Source organism: Podarcis muralis, chromosome 12, assembly GCF_964188315.1.
Source record: "Podarcis muralis chromosome 12, rPodMur119.hap1.1, whole genome shotgun sequence".
Classification (NCBI taxonomy): Eukaryota; Metazoa; Chordata; class Lepidosauria; order Squamata; family Lacertidae; genus Podarcis; species Podarcis muralis.
Genome location: NC_135666.1, coordinates 39396584 through 39414188, shown reverse-complemented (window position 1 = coordinate 39414188; position 17605 = coordinate 39396584). Strand labels below are relative to the sequence as shown.

At 43.0% G+C, this 17605-nt stretch overlaps 1 protein-coding gene across 9 annotated transcripts in view; it reads left to right on the top strand.

The window, feature by feature from the left end:
- Window positions 1-17605, top strand: part of TBC1D5 (TBC1 domain family member 5) — a 286484-nt gene that overhangs the window by 190695 nt on the left and 78184 nt on the right. For all 9 annotated transcript variants that reach the window (XM_028750607.2, XM_028750600.2, XM_028750602.2 and 6 more), the window contains exons 15-17: window positions 1389-1495; window positions 12264-12349; window positions 16963-17243. In XM_028750607.2, coding sequence (XP_028606440.2) covers window positions 1389-1495; window positions 12264-12349; window positions 16963-17243 — 474 coding nt within the window. The remainder of the gene's footprint in view (window positions 1-1388; window positions 1496-12263; window positions 12350-16962; window positions 17244-17605) is intronic.

Here is a 17605-nt window from a genome sequence, read left to right as displayed (position 1 = left end):
GACTGAGCCCATTGTATTGCATTCATTATGCTAACTTCAAAGAGAAGAGAGAAAAGCAGGTATCTGAACATGAACAAGAAAAACAAAAGGAAAGAAAAAGAAACAGGCAGAACAGATAAAAAATGAGTAGGATAAGTGAGTGCTTTACAAATGAAAGCAGATGTATAAAATTACAAGCTGTCGGATCAGCAACGGAAATGAAGATGATAAAGTGGCTCCCTACACAGATTATAATTATTCATTTTGCCCAGTCCTGAATCTTTTCCTCATAAACCTCTTCAGGGAGAGATGGGAAGGTACCAAAGGATATGAGATTGACTCACATGGAAGCGGGTGCAGGGATGCTGTTTAGTAAGTCTCTAAGGCCATAAAGCAGTCAATATATTTTGGATTTCTATTTTTATCAATGATTTTTGCCTTGTGTTGCAAGAACATTTTTCACAAAGGCTTTTAATTAATAAAAATGATATTATTTCTAAAACTGAAGTTCTCAAAACTGTAAAGTTGCACTATCTAAAATAGTTTTTTTATTATTATTAGCAATTTAGGCGAACAATTCAAAAATAATTGGCACTCCTTTGACAGCTCCAGTAGATGGATTGCCAAGATTTAGATGGTGCTAAAGAAATGAAGTAGTTTACATAGTCTTGGCAGAAAAGATTTATTTAATTTCACCCATAATTAAGTTCATCACATACCCAGAAAGGGACAGTTGTGTGCTAACTAGACGGAGGTTAGATAATGGAAATTTAATACATCCTATTAAAATATGTAGCAAACTTTTAGGAGGGGGCAATAAGTGGTTCTCTAAGCTAATTTAGAAGGGATGTGGGTGGTGCTGTGGTCTAAACCACAGAGCCTAGGGCTTGCCAATCGGAAGGTCAGCAGTTCGAATCCCACGAAGGGGTGAGCTCCCATTGCTTGGTCCCAGCTCCTGCCAACCTAGCAGTTTGAAAGCATGTCAAAGTACAAGTAGATAAATAGGTACTGCTCTGGCAGGAAGGTGAACGGCGTTTCCGTGCGCTGCTCTGGTTTGCCAGAAGCGGCTTAGTCATGCTGGCCACATGACCCGGAAGCTGTACGCCGGCTCCCTCAGCCAGTAAAGCGAGATGAGCACCACAACCCCAGAATCGTTTGCAACTGGACATAACTGTCAGGGGTCCTTTACCTTTAAGCTAATTTTAGGATTAACATGTTTGGGAAACAAAGCAAAAGTTGTAAATCAGCCCTCAACCATTTGAGGCTATGTTTAACTAAAGGGATAGCGGAGCTGTATACTGTTTGATGACGATAATTTTTTTCAGAACCCTGCAAATTGTACTTAGAGTGATTACTTTTATGTCAAACTGAGAAGAAAAAAATCTTATTATATTTCCTATTACTTTTAGTGATATCAAGTAATTATCAGACCTGCTTGGGACTTCTGATGCATTATCCTCCAATTGGAGATGTCCACTCATTGATCTTGAGAGCTCTTTTTCTCAGAGATCCAAAGGTAAGTCACTTGGAAATCTTCGCAGTTGAGGCACATCCCAACTGCTTTTAAAACATCGTTACAGTCCTTGTTTAATGCATGAGGAGAGGGAAGAGTTAACAATGGGGGGAAATTGTCATTTCAAAAAGAAGCATCTAGGCTCAGACTCATAGAGAACTAGCATTGTTTTGACCTAGGCCCTTCTAGCTTTGGATGGCAACGTGATAGCTCTGAGTTGCTCACTAAGGGTGATTCAGAATGAATGCCCAGAAAACAGAGGAGAAAATCCCACCCTTTTTTCTTTTTAAATCTGAGGTCATATGCCTCACACTGTATCTCCAGCATTTTGAAATGTAATCTCAAGTGGCAATGCTTTCGCATGCTACCAAGCATAGTCTCTCTTGCATTACATTCGACAAGGATATATCAGAGGGGAACCCTTTGGATCCAACCCATCTTATTTAAGGTCCCAAACTGGTTTTAGTATTTTCATTGTAGGTGTTGTGTTCTAATGTTAATAAAGAGGTCCAGAGGGTGGCAACACAAGAACAGGCCTTCTCTGCAGTGGCTCCCTGTCTGTGGAATGCTCTCCCCAGGGAAGTTCGCCTGGCACCTTCATTATACACCTCTTAAGTGCCACGCAAAAATGTTCCTTTTTAACCAGGCCTTTGGTTGACCTGATCCACACCCCATACCCTTTTAAAATGTGGCTCTTTTGGGGGAGGTATTATTGGGTTATTGCTTTTATTTTTATTTTAAGTGAACTGCCCTGAGACCTCCGGGTATAGGATATAAATTCAATTAATAATAATAATAATAATAATAATAATAATAATAATAATAATAATAATATCCCAATAATATCCCAAAGGTGGTGAGACCTGGGCCCAGATACAAGCCTTGTTGGGTTTTCTCAAAGAAGGAGGAGGCAATGCAAAGTCTCAAATTCACCTTCTCAGAAGGTCATTCTGGGATATCTCCTGTTTGGAAGCCTTTTTGGCCTAAGATGTGATATTCAAAGATTCCATTACCTGCCGTTCTGAATATTTGCCTCCAACAGCCAGGAGAAGCCTCGTTGTGGTTTTCCGGAATGAACAAAGCTGTCAAAAGCAGCCAAGGATTGTGGAGATCTTTTACCATCTCTGACTGCCTGTGGGCTAACATTCAAGGGCTTGCCCCAAGCAGTAGTTAGTTAGTTAGTTAGTTAGTTAGTTAGTTAGTTAGTTAGTGTCTTTATATGCTGTTATGGCCCACTCTTCATCTTGCAGTCTCATGGTTGGTTTCATACAGCTTAAAGCAAAGAGTAGGTGCTGCATAAAAGCACTAAATTAGCCCATATCAAACAGCAAGCAAAACTAGCAACAGTGCTGCAGCGGGAGTGATAACTCTGAGATCGTGCTCTACCCCCAAAGGCAAATGTAAAACAAAATTTATCCAACGATTGTGCCAGGTGCACATGAGAGGGAAGGGCATTCCACAACCTGGGAGCCACCACAGAAAAGGCCCTCTCATGCACATACTTTACAGGGCATTGTGGAGCTGCCAGCACACAGGGAACAAGTGCAGACCCTTAAGGATTGGTGTAATTATGTGCCCAGGCAGAAGTTCTCGCCAGCATTCTTCAACAGTTGCAGCTTCTGAACCATCCTTGAGGGCAGCCCCAATTACAGAAGTCTAGTCTAAAGGTTATGAGGGGATGGGTCACTGTGACAAAGCCATATCTGTCCAGGAAGGGCTGTAGCTGGCAAACTGATTGGAACTAGCCATGGGTGCCCCTAGCAGCTGAAGGCATGTGAGTTTCAAATGGTGAGCCAGGATCAATGAATACTTCCAACTTGATCACTCCGGAGGAGAGTGATCCTGTCCAGAACAGGTCATCTGCTCACTTCGCAAGAGCTCACACAGTACCTCTATTGTATCTGGATATGTACAAAATTCAGTCTGGCAAGGTCTTAGGGTCTCAAAAACAAGCACATATAGAGTCACATCAGCATCAGTCCTAAAACACCATGAGCACCTAAACCCCCAAAGTGCTTTTCTCCTAAAATTCCTTTTGAGCTAGTCTTGATTCTGTGCCCCTGTATGAACTGGCTTCAGAGCCTCTTTCTGCCTGCAGGTGGATCTAAGCTGGCCAGCCAGAGGTCCACATTGATCATCCATTGATTAGCATTGATTGATATTCATTTATTTATTTATTTATTTAAAGCATTTATAAACTGCTTAATATTTTAAGGATCTCTAAGCTCTGTACAATGTAAAAGCTGTTAAAAATATTATTAAAACAGAAATTCAACACAAAAGTAGCATAAAAGTAGCATAAAAGCATATAAAAGTAATTCAGGGAATTTATACTAATAAAAACAGAATCGGAATTTTATACACTGTTCTTGGTTACTGGTTATTTTCTACAAGAATTGTTACATTAAAAATGTAGATTTTTTTAAAACGTCATTTTTAATTCTGGTTTTGCATAGAACTGCTTGCATATACTGCTACTCTTTATTGTGCATAAGATTTCCTTTCTGACGAAAAGCAAAATCCATCTTCTCCATGATACTTGAAAGCATTTTGGTCTTTTAAAAATCTGAACATTCTGCACACATAGGCACTAAAGCAGAAAAATGTTTAAATGATACACTTTAAAAACAGGATGCCACTCTTTACAGCAAAAATAATAATAATAATGTTCATTGGTTTTATGCCTCTACATTCTGGGGAATAGGTGTTTATTATACAGTGGTGCCTCGCAAGACGAAATTAATTCGTTCCGCAAGTCTCTTTGTCTTGCGGTTTTTTCGTCTTGCGATGCACGGTTTCCCATAGGAATGCATTGAAAATCAATTAATGCGTTCCTAGGGAAACCGCCTTCAGACCAGGTCCGGGGACAGACTGTCCCCGGACCTCTTCTGAAGGCTGGGGGGGGGGGGACAAGGGCTTTCCTTCCCACCCCCAGCATTTTAAAAAACCCTGGGACAGCGGAGGACTTCTCCGCTGTCCGGGCGATCTTAAAATGCTGGCGGGCGGCATTTTAAAATCGCCCCGGGACAGCGGAGGACTTCTCCGCTGTCCGGGGCGATTTAAAAGCCCCTGGGAAGGCAGGCAGGGGGGACAAAGACTTTCGCCCCCCGCCCGCCTTCAGAAGGTGTTCCCGCCCCCCCCCCGCCTGGCTTCGCAGCAGCGCTACGAAGCCCGGCGGCTGGGGCAGGTGTTCCCGCCCCCCCCCCGCTTCGGAGCAGCGTTCCGAAGCGGGGTGGCTGGGGCAGGTGTTCCCGCCCCCCGCCCGGCTTCGCAGCAGCGCTACGAAGCCCGGCGGCTGGGGCAGGTGTTCCCGCCCCCCCACCCCGCTTCGGAGCAGCGTTCCGAAGCGGGGTGACTGGGGCAGGTGTTCCCGCCCCCCGCCCGGCTTCGCAGCAGCGCTACGAAGCCCGGGGGCGGGGGCAGGTGTTCCCGCCCCCCCACCCCGCTTCGGAGCAGCGTTCCGAAGCGGGGTGGCTGGGGCAGGTGTTCCCGCCCCCCGCCCGGCTTCGCAGCAGCGCTACGAAGCCCGGGGGCGGGGGCAGGTGTTCCCGCCCCCCCCCCGCTTCGGAGCAGCGTTCCGAAGCGGGGTGGCTGGGGCAGGTGTTCCCGCCCCCCGCCCGGCTTCGCAGCAGCGTTACGAAGCCCGGCGGCTGGGGCAGGTGTTCCCGCCCCCCCACCCCGCTTCGGAGCAGCGTTCCGAAGCGGGGTGGCTGGGGCAGGTGTTCCCGCCCCCCGCCCGGCTTCGCAGCAGCGCTACGAAGCCCGGCGGCTGGGGCAGGTGTTCCCGCCCCCCCACCCCGCTTCGGAGCAGCGTTCCAAAGCGGGGTGGCTGGGGCAGGTGTTCCCGCCCCCCCCACCCCGCTTCGGAGCACCGGGAGAAGCGATCTCCCCGCAGCCCCTTGCTTCAAAAGAGGTCCGGGGGCAGACCTCTTTTGAAGCAAGGGGCGGTGGGGAGAAGCGATCTCCCCGCCGCCCCTTGCTTCAAAAGAGAAGACCCGCTGTCCCCGGGGCAAGCTTTGTTTTGCGAAGCAAGCCCATAGGGAAATTCGTCTTGCGAGGCAACTCGAAAACGAAAAAACCTTTCGTTTTGCGAGTTTTTCGTCTCGCGAGGCGTTCGTCTTGCGGGGTACCACTGTACTATTTTCCTTGTATGGGCCCTATGACAAAGGTCAAGGGGGGGAAAGTCTTGTCTGATAAGTGCCACCCAGTTAGTCTCAGAAATAGATTTTTTACTATTCACTCAGTGTTAAATGCAGGTGTTGCAGACATTTTCATGGATTGGCACCTGTAATTGAAGCAAGAACAAGAGAGACCAATTCTTAAAACAGTACAGTGGTACCTCTGGTTAAGTACTTAATTCGTTCCGGAGGTCTGTTCTTAACCTGACACTGTTCTTAACCTGAAGCACCACTTTAGCTAATGTGGCCTCCCGCTGCCGCTGCGTCGCCAGAGCACAATTTCTGTTCTCATCCTGAAGCAAAGTTCTTAACCTGAAGCACTATTTCTGGATTAGCGGAGTCTGTAACCTGAAGCGTATGTAACCCGAGGTACCACTGTACAGGGTAGTGGGCATTAATGGACAGCATGATGGAGCTCAAATGACTTCCCAGTAGATGACTTACTGCTGCCTACCAGGAAGGAGAAGGGAAAGGTGCTGGGAAGGTCAGCATGGTGCAAGCACACCAGCAAGAGCACTAGATTGGCTCTGCATTTTGCTATGTCAACATCCCTTTAACCCTCTTCCTCCTGTTAAGCAGCAGTGACTCAGCTGCTTGGGAGGTCAAGAGACCAGCTCTGTACCATCACACCATCCTCCAGTTGTAGTGGATGCTGGCTTCATTTTATTTGTGAAAAATAGATATTGTTTCATATGTGAAAAAATGGTTTCATCAAAAACCAATAGATATTTGGGAAATATTCAGTGAATTTTGTTTATTGTAGCGATTACAACTGAGCCAAAACTATACTTCCAAGGGGGGGAAATAGTTTTATGGTGCAATCCTATGCCTATGAACATGCAGTGTGTTTAGTGGGACTTATTCTAAGTTAGGTGTGCATAGAATTGGAGTCCTAGTATAGTCTCAGACATCTTCTCATAGGGATGCAAAGAACTAAATATCCCAGCTTCCACATATTCCTTGTAGTATCTTTACGGACTTTGGCAGAGAGCAATCTCTAAGAAAACAACTTCATTCCACCAGAAAGGAGCCTACAGTACAACCCAGGATCCAACCAGCCCAACAATGCAACATAATATTTTTCTCGTGGGTGGCGCTGTGGGTAAAACCTCAGCGCCTAGGACTTGCCGATCGTCAGGTCGGCGGTTCGAATCCCCGCTGCAGGGTGCGTTCCTGTTGCTCGGTCCCAGCGCCTGCCAACCTAGCAGTTCGAAAGCACCCCCGGGTGCAAGTAGATAAATAGGGACCGCTTACTAGTGGGAAGGTAAACGGCGTTTCTGTGTGCTGCGCTGGCTCGCCAGATGCAGCTTGTCACGCTGGCCACGTGACCCGGAAGTGTACTCGGACAGCGCTGCCCCCCGGCCTCTTAAGCGTAACCCCAGAGTCGGACACGACTGGCCCGTACGGGCAGGGGTACCTTTACCTTTACCTTTACACATGTTTTACTAAGCACAAATGACTGCTATAATACTGCTCCTGCCAAACCTTATTTTCTGCCTTTGCACACCTGCTTCTCCTGCAAGTGACCGTCATCTTCCTTTCTTCTTTCCCAAACAAATGTGCAACAATAATAAATTATGTACATTTGCATGACTTCTTCCATTTCACTGGAATAATTTGCTCACTTTGGGATTACCTGTAAATTTCCCTTCTTTCCTCATTCAAATTGTGGAGAGGAGGGATGGGTTACTGTTTGATCTTTGGGTGATTTGCAGTAGATGGACCAGAGTTTTTTTGGTGTCCAATTGTTGTTAACAAAGCAGCAACAAAATGCCTTTTCAGGCTACTGACACGAAGAAAGCTCGGGATAACCAGAAATTGACTTTTTTTGTGAAAGGACTGCAAGCTTAGCTCAGTTCTGGTACTGAAAACAAATACCGTAGTTTAGAATGAGTTCAGAGGCATCATTTCCTCTAACAGTGTTTCTTTTGCACCTGGCTCTGATTGGTCGATCTTGGGGTATTCATGAGTATAAGCAATATGAACAAACTTCGAGCCCTAGAATGGAAAAAGGGATCTCAAATTCTGCAAAAAAAAATAAAGTGTCAGATTCTGAATAAAGCCTCTAGCATTGTCAACTTTATGCAAAGTATAATTATGTAAATATTTGCTTGCATGCAGTTTTTGAGCTATTTGGGTACAATAGATGTAAAATGCCTGATTTGATTGTTTTAAATTTATTTCCTGACAATCTAATAATCATTCAGAATTCTCCTTTTTACAGTTTGTCTTTCTTTTTGATATTATTAGTATTTATTTCATTTATGAATTGCTTCCAATGAGGCGTCTTGAAGCGATTTTACAATAAAAGCATATTTTAATAATTATATCTATAAACACAATTAAAAATATGTACATACATAAAAACAATGTTTTCAAAAATTGCATATAAAACAATTTTAAAACCTAATAAAGTTCAATTCGAATACATGTAGCAACTGGAATCTCCACTTAAAAGACTTTTTGAAAGAGGATAGTCCTCAGCAAGCACCTAAAAGATGGCACTTGTAATAGGAGGCCGGTGCTGCTGTGCTAAAGGCCTGATTATTACATTGTGCAGAACAGACCTTCTGAAAAGATCTGCAGGGTCACCTCTCCTGCAGAGCACAGTGATCAATTTAGTGTATAGGTGATGTGACAATCTTTTAGATACCTTGCTCTTAAGCTGTGTAGGGCTTCATACACCAGTTATCAGCAGCTTGAATTATGCTCAGTAGATAATTGGCAGCCATTCTTATAAAATGTGCTGTGATAAACCCTTTCTTTTCATTTGCAACATTTCAGAAGTGGTTAGTTTATATACTAGAAGGACCGTGTTGAGGTTTCTTAAAACAATGCTAATTTCCATGTCTTTAATATAAAACTGCTATGGAGAGCAGTCTCCAAATTTTCATTTTCTTAATAGAAATGTTCAAACGTACGCACTCCACTGTTTTTCAGAAGCAAAGTATTACCCTGATGTGAAAAGGACAGTATGCTGAGTGCAAAACCAATTATTTTGCCCAAAGCACCTAGAGTAGGTGTTTGCTGTATTTTTACTATCCGGCAGTTTCCTGTTTTTTTCTGCACCACCACCAATGAGAAGTGCCGTTAATTTTCAAAGCAGACGCTTTCAGATGGAAAATAGATACATAGGGATGGCAATCACAAAAATATAAAGCGATTAAAAAACAGTTCTAACTAGAGTTGTTCAAATAAAGAAAAATTAAAAACTCAATTAGAAACAAAAGTCATAGAAAATGTGAACATATTGTGTTCCTTAAATAACCAGATGTTCTTTTCTTCCTGAAGGCAGTCAAGCCTAGGAATAAAAGGTTTTAAACTATTGTTTTAAGTTAACTGTGAATTTTGCAAATCTGTTTTACCCTATAGCAAATAAAATTCTAATACAGCAACATAAGCAAAGTAATTTTCATCTTTGGGTGTATGTGGTTGCGCTAACCTTATCACTATGACTTATTATGAAGCTAAACTGCTATATAGAACATTACCATTTTAGATGATGTACAAAGAAGTTGCCAGCTATATTTTGTTTGAGTACTTACAGTAGTTGTCCCAAGTATGTCTGCCAAAAAAACTTTAACGAACCTCCTATCAGTAACGGTGGTGTAGCTGAAGGGGTCTTGAAATAAGGCTGTTTAGCATTGATACACAGAAACAATATATGGTATTATCATAAAGAAGTGCTAAAAGTTTAAATTGCTTTAGATTATTCTAAACCAATAGATTTGGGATAGATTTTCAGTGAAGAAGGATTTGGAACTAAAGAATTGTGCCAGTCTTCCATGTGGTACCAGAATGTTTCTTGAGGGGAGGGGTCCCACACACAAAAGACCACTAAAACCTCTGTAGTGGCATCTAGCAAAGAACAAGTCGGAGTAATCAGAAGCAAATCAGCAAAATATTCTTATGTGCATAGAGGTGCACAGAATTCTAGCGATCCCGACCCATGGTTTGAAGCTAAGTGACCCTAATGAGGCACTTAATCTCAAGGTCGTGGTTTGAGCCCCACGTTGGGCAAAAGATTCCTACATTGGAGGGGATTGGACTAGATGGTTGTCATGGTCCCTTCCAACTCTACAGTTCTAGTATTCTAATTCTTTAAGACGCTGGGAATGTTTCCTTTGTGTTCTCTCTAAGTATGGGCCCAGACAGTACTAGTTTTCTCTTAGACTAATAATGCAGGATCATGATTTTGTATGTGCAGGTGTTCATTCTGATCCAGTGAGTAGGATTGCCATATTTCAAAGAGTGCAAATCCAGACAAAAGTTGTTGGGGGTTTTTTTTTTGCCAAAGTTGTTCAGCTTTTTTAAGTTTTCCCCAAAAACTAAGGCCCGGGGACCGGATCCGGCCCAATTGCCATCTAAATCCGGCCCGCGGATAATCCAGGGATCAGCGTGTTTTATATGAGTAGAATGTGTGCTTTTATTTAAAATGCATCTCTGGGTTATTTGTGGGGGCATAGGAATTCATTCATTTTTCCTTTCAAAATATAGTCGGGGACCCCACAAGGTCTGAGGGACAATGGACCAGCCCCCTGCTGAAAAAAATTGCTGACCCCTGGCATGGAATCACTGACAGTCCTTGTGTATGTCACATTCCTCCAGGGGCTCATCTCCTGCAGTGGGCAATCTCCTCCCTAGGGGCATTTTTTCCCCCTCCCTCCCTGTATCACTGTTGCGGAACAGTCCGCTCAGCTCTTTCAAGAAATTCCTCATCTTGCCCAGTAGCTCACAGTGTGGATAGACAGGCCTCAAGTTGCTATACCTTCTCTTCCAGCAAGGCAACCAGCTTGCACTTGCCAAACGTGTGGTTTTGCACATTCTCAGACAAGAAGACAAACGTGGCACATGTGTTGCAGGTCACCCTCGCAAATGCCCCTGTTTACAAGTCCTGCTCACGAAAATGAAGGCGTGTTTACAAGCTTGGTTTTTCATAATAAAATCAAGGGACAGCCCAAGACACCTTGCTGCCTGATTTGGACAAAGTGGCCACACACACATACCCATTCCATGTTCAGAAGACCAGACTAACGGTTTAATTTTACTTCAACACTGATGATGCAGCAGCCTGTTCCACCATAGCTGAAGGCAGCAGGCTAACTTAGGGGACATAGGGAAGGACTCGTGCCACACAAACCTCTGCCTTCCAACTCCTTGCCCTTGCCCCCATCTACCATCTAATGGCATACTTAGGAATAGTAGTTCTTAGAGCAGGCATAGGCAACTTTCGGCCCTCCAGATGCTTTGGACTACAATTCCAATAATCCCTGATCACTGATCCTGTTAGCTAAGGATCATGGGAGTTGTAGGCCAAAACATCTGGAGGGCCGAAGGCTGCCTATGCCTGGCTTAGAGCAGTGTCAACTTTAATTCCTTTCTAATAGCTGCAGCTGTTTTACACACACACACACACACACACACACACACACACACACACACATATTCAAAAATGAATAAGCAGAACCTGAAGTTTATAAACACCTAGCACTCAAGAAACATGAGTTTTATTTTGTAGTGCAGTTTCTAAATCCTGTTAATTTCTGGAACAGAAATATACCAGAAATGTTGTTGACAGTAAAATAGAAAGCTTTGTAAATGTACAATCAAAGTAAAAAAAGATGGGGGTGATACGTTTCTTCCCCTGAAGTTATTGAATTGTCATTGATGTGCATAAAAATGTTGATATAGCTTCAGAAAACTTACAGCTAGAGGTATGAAAACTTTCCTGCTAATTCCTATTACAGTTCATGAGCTCAAAATAGTGTTGCTTTTTATTGATTTCTAGCTTGGAAGGTTTCAAGATAGAATAGACATTGTAGTGTCTCTAGACAGCAATGAATATAGAATTTTAGCAACCCGAATGAAAAATATCCCAGCAGAAATCCCTTGAGGCTTAAAACTAGGGGTGGGGAAGAGCTGTAGTACAAGACCATCTGTAGGCCACAGTTTCCTCATCCCTGATATAGAGGTTATAGCATGCTACCATACCAAGTCTCCCATTAATGGAAATTTTATTTCTAAAAGCAGTTTGAAACCAATCTTCTCTACGTTTAAGAGAAAATTGATCTTGAAGCACAAAACCAAATCATAGAAACTTCTTCAATTATGATTAGGTTTTTTAAAATATATATATCTTACCATAGTTTTGTTTGTTTGTTGTGTTATCTGCATATCTTCCTTAAAGGTACTATCAAATAATGTGTGTTCTTTTATAGAAATAGATTATTAATCCAGAATAATTTACTTAAAGCAAAGTTTAATTTAAATTAAAAATATTAATTTTTCATTTGCCACCTTTGAAGGAAAAATAAGACAGCTATTTCAATATTCTGTACAAAATATGTAGCCTCCCATTGTGGGCTAACATTCTATCCTGTATTTGTTTGTAATAGTGGGAGAGAAGGTTGTATGCACCATCTAGTGGCTATGCTAGATTTAGTCAGAAAAAGAATAGTAACCTGAAACATAGCCATAATTTTCCCTAATACTTTTAGCTGGGACAAATGATATGAATAGTACTATGTTACAGTACAATGACAATTTGCTATCCATGCTTTTACTTATACAGTATGATCATTCTATATTTTTAGAGAAATCCAAGACCTGTGACTTACCAGTTTCAACAAAATTTGGATTACTACAAAGCACGTGGAGCAGACTTGATGAATAAAACTCGGTAAGCCTTTGCCATATTTTGCCAAAATAAAATGTGTCTAGAAAAAATTTATACAGGTTAATAATCCTATATTCATTTGGGACTAAGTTCCATGTACACCAGAGGCCTGCTCTTGAGTAGAATTGCATAGGGTTGCAACCATGATTTGTTTTTGTTTTTAAATTACTAGGTAACAGGTAAAGCTGATCATTGAACTTGGTTTTTACAAATGAGAAAAACTAAGAAAACCCCAGCCTGGATCAGACCAACGGTCCATGTAACTCAGTGTCCTGTTTTATCACAGTGGCCAGCCAGATGATTATGTGAAGCAAGACATGAGGGCAATTGTTATTTGTAGTGTTGCTCCCAGCAGGTGCCTAATATATTAAGTAAATAAATGTTTGGTGGTATACTGCCATTAAACTTGGAGATTCCATATATATGAAGCTGTGTTCACAGGGAGCACTCACTGACCCTGACAACATAAAGTGGGCAACTCCTGCTCATCCAGAGTCCTTTATCTAGTCTTAAGAACAATGTGTTGATCTTTTTAGCAAATGTCAAAATAGGTAAAGGTGATGGCGGCCCTATGTTATATTTCAGAGACCTTTACCTGACCGTTAAATAAGTAGATCCTTGCTCGACTTCACACCATTGATCCAGCATAGTTTGATAAATGAAGTAGCAGCAGGGAGACCCATATTAAAATCCCACCCACTCCCCCAAATGTTAAAAAAGAAAAAAAGGACCACTTCCTGACTCCCACTGCTGCTTGGTAAAGAGATAAGTCAGGGTAGTAGGGTTGGGGTTAGGGTTTAGGTTTAAGGGTTAGGGTTAGCAGAAAAATAGCAGCAGAAGGAAGAAAACTGCAGACAAAGCAGTAGAGCCACAGCAGGGAGGGGGCGAATGTGGCGTTATGTGAAGGGAGAAGACAAAAAGCGCCCCAGAGGACGCTTTGTCCAAGACCTTCTCAGACCTGGCAGGCTCCTGGTCTCAGTAATTACTCACGACAGTAGGCACACTTTCTAGTAAGAGCATTAAATAAAAATAAGATTTAGTCAGGAACCAAAGTTTACCAAGTGGTGGCAAAACTTTTTCTCAGGGACAATCTGATTGACAACGTCAGTTGTCGGCAGCCACAAGGTTAAAGGGCATCTTGGCACTCCACCCCTTTAGATAAGGATATCTGTATATAAGAGTGGGATACACAGACTTGGCTCAGGCATTAAATAATTGTACTTTTTCAAATAAGAGCTGCAGTTTTTAATTTAATTGTTGCATTAATTAATTAAGCCTTCAGTTAAAACCTAGGGCAAAATTTGTCCCCACAATACACAAGAGGATACCATTTTTCCAGTGTTATAAATAGCTACAGCATTTCTAGGTTGAATTCTTTGAATCAAGTATGTGCAAGTTCAACATAGCAGCAGGCCTGTGTGAAGCAAAATGGATTAATCTCAAGGTGAGGTAAAGGACACTGGGTGTAAAATGCTAACAGTTAAGTGTCAGTTAGGAAAGCGAGTTTAGGGTTCTGTGGGGGGGAGCACAAGTGGATGGCCTTGCTATAGGGAACGATTATAAAAGCAGAAATTGAAGAGAGGGAGGAACAAGCATAGCATTACATGCTAGCTAGAAGGGACGCGGGTGGCGCTGTGGGTAAAAGCCTCAGCGCCTAGGGGTTGCCGATCGCAAGGTCGGCGGTTCGAATCCCCGCAGCGGGGTGCGCTCCCGTTGCTCGGTCCCAGCGCCTGCCAACCTAGCAGTTCGAAAGCACCTCCGGGTGCAAGTAGATAAATAGGGACCGCTTATTAGCGGGGAGGTAAACGGCGTTTCCGTGTGCTGCGCTGGCTCGCCAGATGCAGCTTTGTCACGCTGGCCACGTGACCCGGAAGTGTCTCCGGACAGCGCTGGCCCCCGGCCTCTTGAGTGAGGTGGGCGCACAACCCTAGAGTCTGTCAAGACTGGCCTGTACGGGCAGGGGTACCTTTACCTTTACCTAGAAGCGCTGAGTCAGGCTTCCTCAGTCTTGGCCCTCCAGATGTTTTTGGCCTACAACTCCCATGATCCCTAGCTAGCAGGACCAGTGGTCTGGTATGATGGGAATTGTATTCTCAAAACATCTGGAGGGCCGAGGTTGAGGAAGCCTGCGCTAAGTGGTCTCTAGGGTTTTTTAGAAACCCCAAAATACTGTGGTTTTAAATTGATAGTTTAATTTTTGAGTTTGGACCCATTATACCAAAAATTGGGTGAAGTCATACCAAAATCATGTTTCAGTCCACCATCTTGATTCACAATTAGGCCTGGCATCCAAACAGTGGCAAAGACTCCCAACCCCAACTCAGAAACTCTTGTGTTGTGTATCTTGAGAGGCACCCAAACTTGTATAAAAAAAGAGTGAATTCATGCCAAAGTCGCATTTTGGACCTCCATCTTGCTTCAAAAATGGCATCCAGCATAGCAATAGAAATGAAGTTTGTGGTCTCCATATCTGGAACCCTTGTGCCGAGTTTGGTGATGGTATCTGTAGAGATGGCCAAACATATGCCCAAAAATGGGCAAAGTCATGCCACAGATCGCATTTTAGTCCCCCATCTTGATTCAAAATACCACTTGGCACCTGAACATCAACCTAGGCCCCTCATCTCTACCTCAGCGACCCATGAGCTGAATTTGTTGGTGATATCTTAAAAGGTGACTGAAACTATGTTAAAAACTGGGCGAAGTCACACAGTTTTGATTTAAAACAGTCTTCCACTGCACCTCAGAAGCCGTCATTCCGAGTTTAGTGATGATATATTAAGAGGTGGCCCAAACTATGCAAAAAAACAGGCGAAGTCACACCAAAGTGATGTTTTGGTCTGCCATCTTGATTCAGTATGGTGGCTGGCATCTAAATGTCAATGAAGAGCAACCCCCCCCCCTACCTTGGGAATGTATTGAGGACAAACAAATGGACAGACAGACAGACAGACAAACCACTTTCCAAAATATATAGTAGATTTCATTGTTGTGATTCAAATTTTAATTAATGTATATATTAAAAATGCAGAATTAAAAACCACACAATTGTGTTGTATTTATAGCAAGTTTCCCAGTGGCTACATAATGGGAACATATTTGAATCAGCTTTCTTAAACAAAGCATTTTCATCTGAGCAAAACACAGCTTGTTTTAAAAATATCCATTGATATCCAAGGTCAATGATGCTTATTGTGCTGAAACAAAATCATCTTCTCCAGAGTCTGGATTCACATCTTCTTGACATTCATGTTTTTAGAGTAATACCTTGCTTTTAAATTTTTTCTTAATGGCTGTGTAACATAATCAATCCCCATTTTTCTGGTGATCGTTGTGTAATTTTTATGCATCTTGATGGTTAAGCCATAGATATGGATCCTTGTTTGGTGGCTAGAACCATCTCTTACATCCATATATCGAAACATTCAAAGGTAGCAGAGCGAAAGCGAGAGAGCACACTTAATTTGTCAATTCTCTTCTATCTATAACTTCCTGTCCCAATCCTTGTTTGCTTAAACTGCTGCTTCGGAAAGTCACTGCTATGTCAAGGACATAGCGAGGGGGGAATAAGCAAGCAGATGGAGCATCAGAATTATTGTTTGGGAAAGGAGAGTTCCTAAGAACACTGTACAGGATCACAGCTTGTGCACAGCTACTCCAGTAAAAGGACCCAAGTCTCTCCACCTCAGCATCTTCCTCTCAACAGCAGCAGTGCCTGAGCTATTCCATTACCTCTTAAGCAGAGGTGGGAAAGAAAGGGGCATATGTCTGCTTTTAGGTGTGCAGTGAAGTTTTGCCTAAGTAGACTTCCATAGGATTCTGATGTTATGTATGCTGCACCTGTTTTAAATTGCTTTGTCTTTGCTGGGATTTTATGTGGCACCTTACCTTGTTTAGCCTCACAGTATCTTGGTTTCTTTGTAAGCTGTCTTGTGTGCTTCAGTAAAAGGAAAGTGGAGTGTAAATTAAAATCATAACCTCTAAGGAGTGGAAAGGAAGCTCCGCATTTCCTTCTCAGCAGTGACAAAGGTTGAGCCTTGGTGTTCATGTCTGTATGTGGGAGGGGATTTCTTACCTAACCTCACCGACTCAGCTTGTGATTTTGAAATGAATGGACTATCAGATTCATGTCTATGGCACGGCCTTTTTGGCATCGTCGGTGTGGGAGACAATAACTGCCACCTACACTTGACACCGAGGTCACCATTATAGTCACAAGTGAAGGAAATATGTTGCTTCCATCTGAAAAATATTTGTGAGAGAACTCCCCACCCCCACCCCCCATTTGAATAAATGTTAAACACTTGCTTCTGTGGGAGAAAATTCAGTGTGGTTTTCAGGTGGTTCAGACAAGGAGGAAATTACTTCCTGAGTCCCTGAAATTGCCAACAAGGTTCATTCCTTATAGGCTAATGGCTCTTCTTTCAATTAAAACAGAACTCTGAAAAATAGTGCTTGTCCTTATAGAGTCCTATTTGAGGGGTGTGTGTGTGTGTGTGAGAGAGAGAGAGAGAGAGAGAGAGAGAGAGAGTGAGGGAGAGAGAGAGAGAGAAAATTTTTGACAATACCACATACAACACTATTGTAGCAGCGCTGTGTTTCCTCTTGTTTTACAGTGTCAGTGCCAAGGTTGCTCCGCTGAACATCAATAAAGTTTCTAGTAGCTTACTGAATTTTGGCCGAAAGCTGATTTCCCCAGCCATGACATCAGGTGGTGCCACTGGGCTAGTTGTAGGTAGCAGTGGCAGCTTTTCTTCTGTTGCAGTGCCCATTAGGAGCTCAGTAGAGCTCCCTCAACAACAACTACAGCAGCAGCAACAACAACAACAACAACAGCAACAGCAGCAACAACAGAGAATTATGAAATCTGAAAGTGTACCAGTTCAACTAAGCAAAGGTAAATACATGACATTACTTGGTTTTGAGACGGAATCCTGTAATGAGCAAAGCTTAGAGGCTTTTAGCCCAGTATTTGGGCAGTTTTACCAAGTCTACATGTGACCTTCAGCCTTCCACAGCTTCTCAGCTCCTGACCATGTTTATCTCTCTTCTAAACTAAAACCCTTTCTGCAGTTACCCTGCCACTCTCCAAGTTCTCCATCTTGTTTCACCTTCTTTCCATGCTATTGCATCTGCCAACCCTCTTTACCTAACCCCTTTGCTTGCTGCTTCTGACTGCTACCTTCTCTAGTCCCTATCTCCTAGTGCCTTCCTTGACCTGATTCCGTACCCTTTCCCTATGTGTTTGCCTGCCCTGCC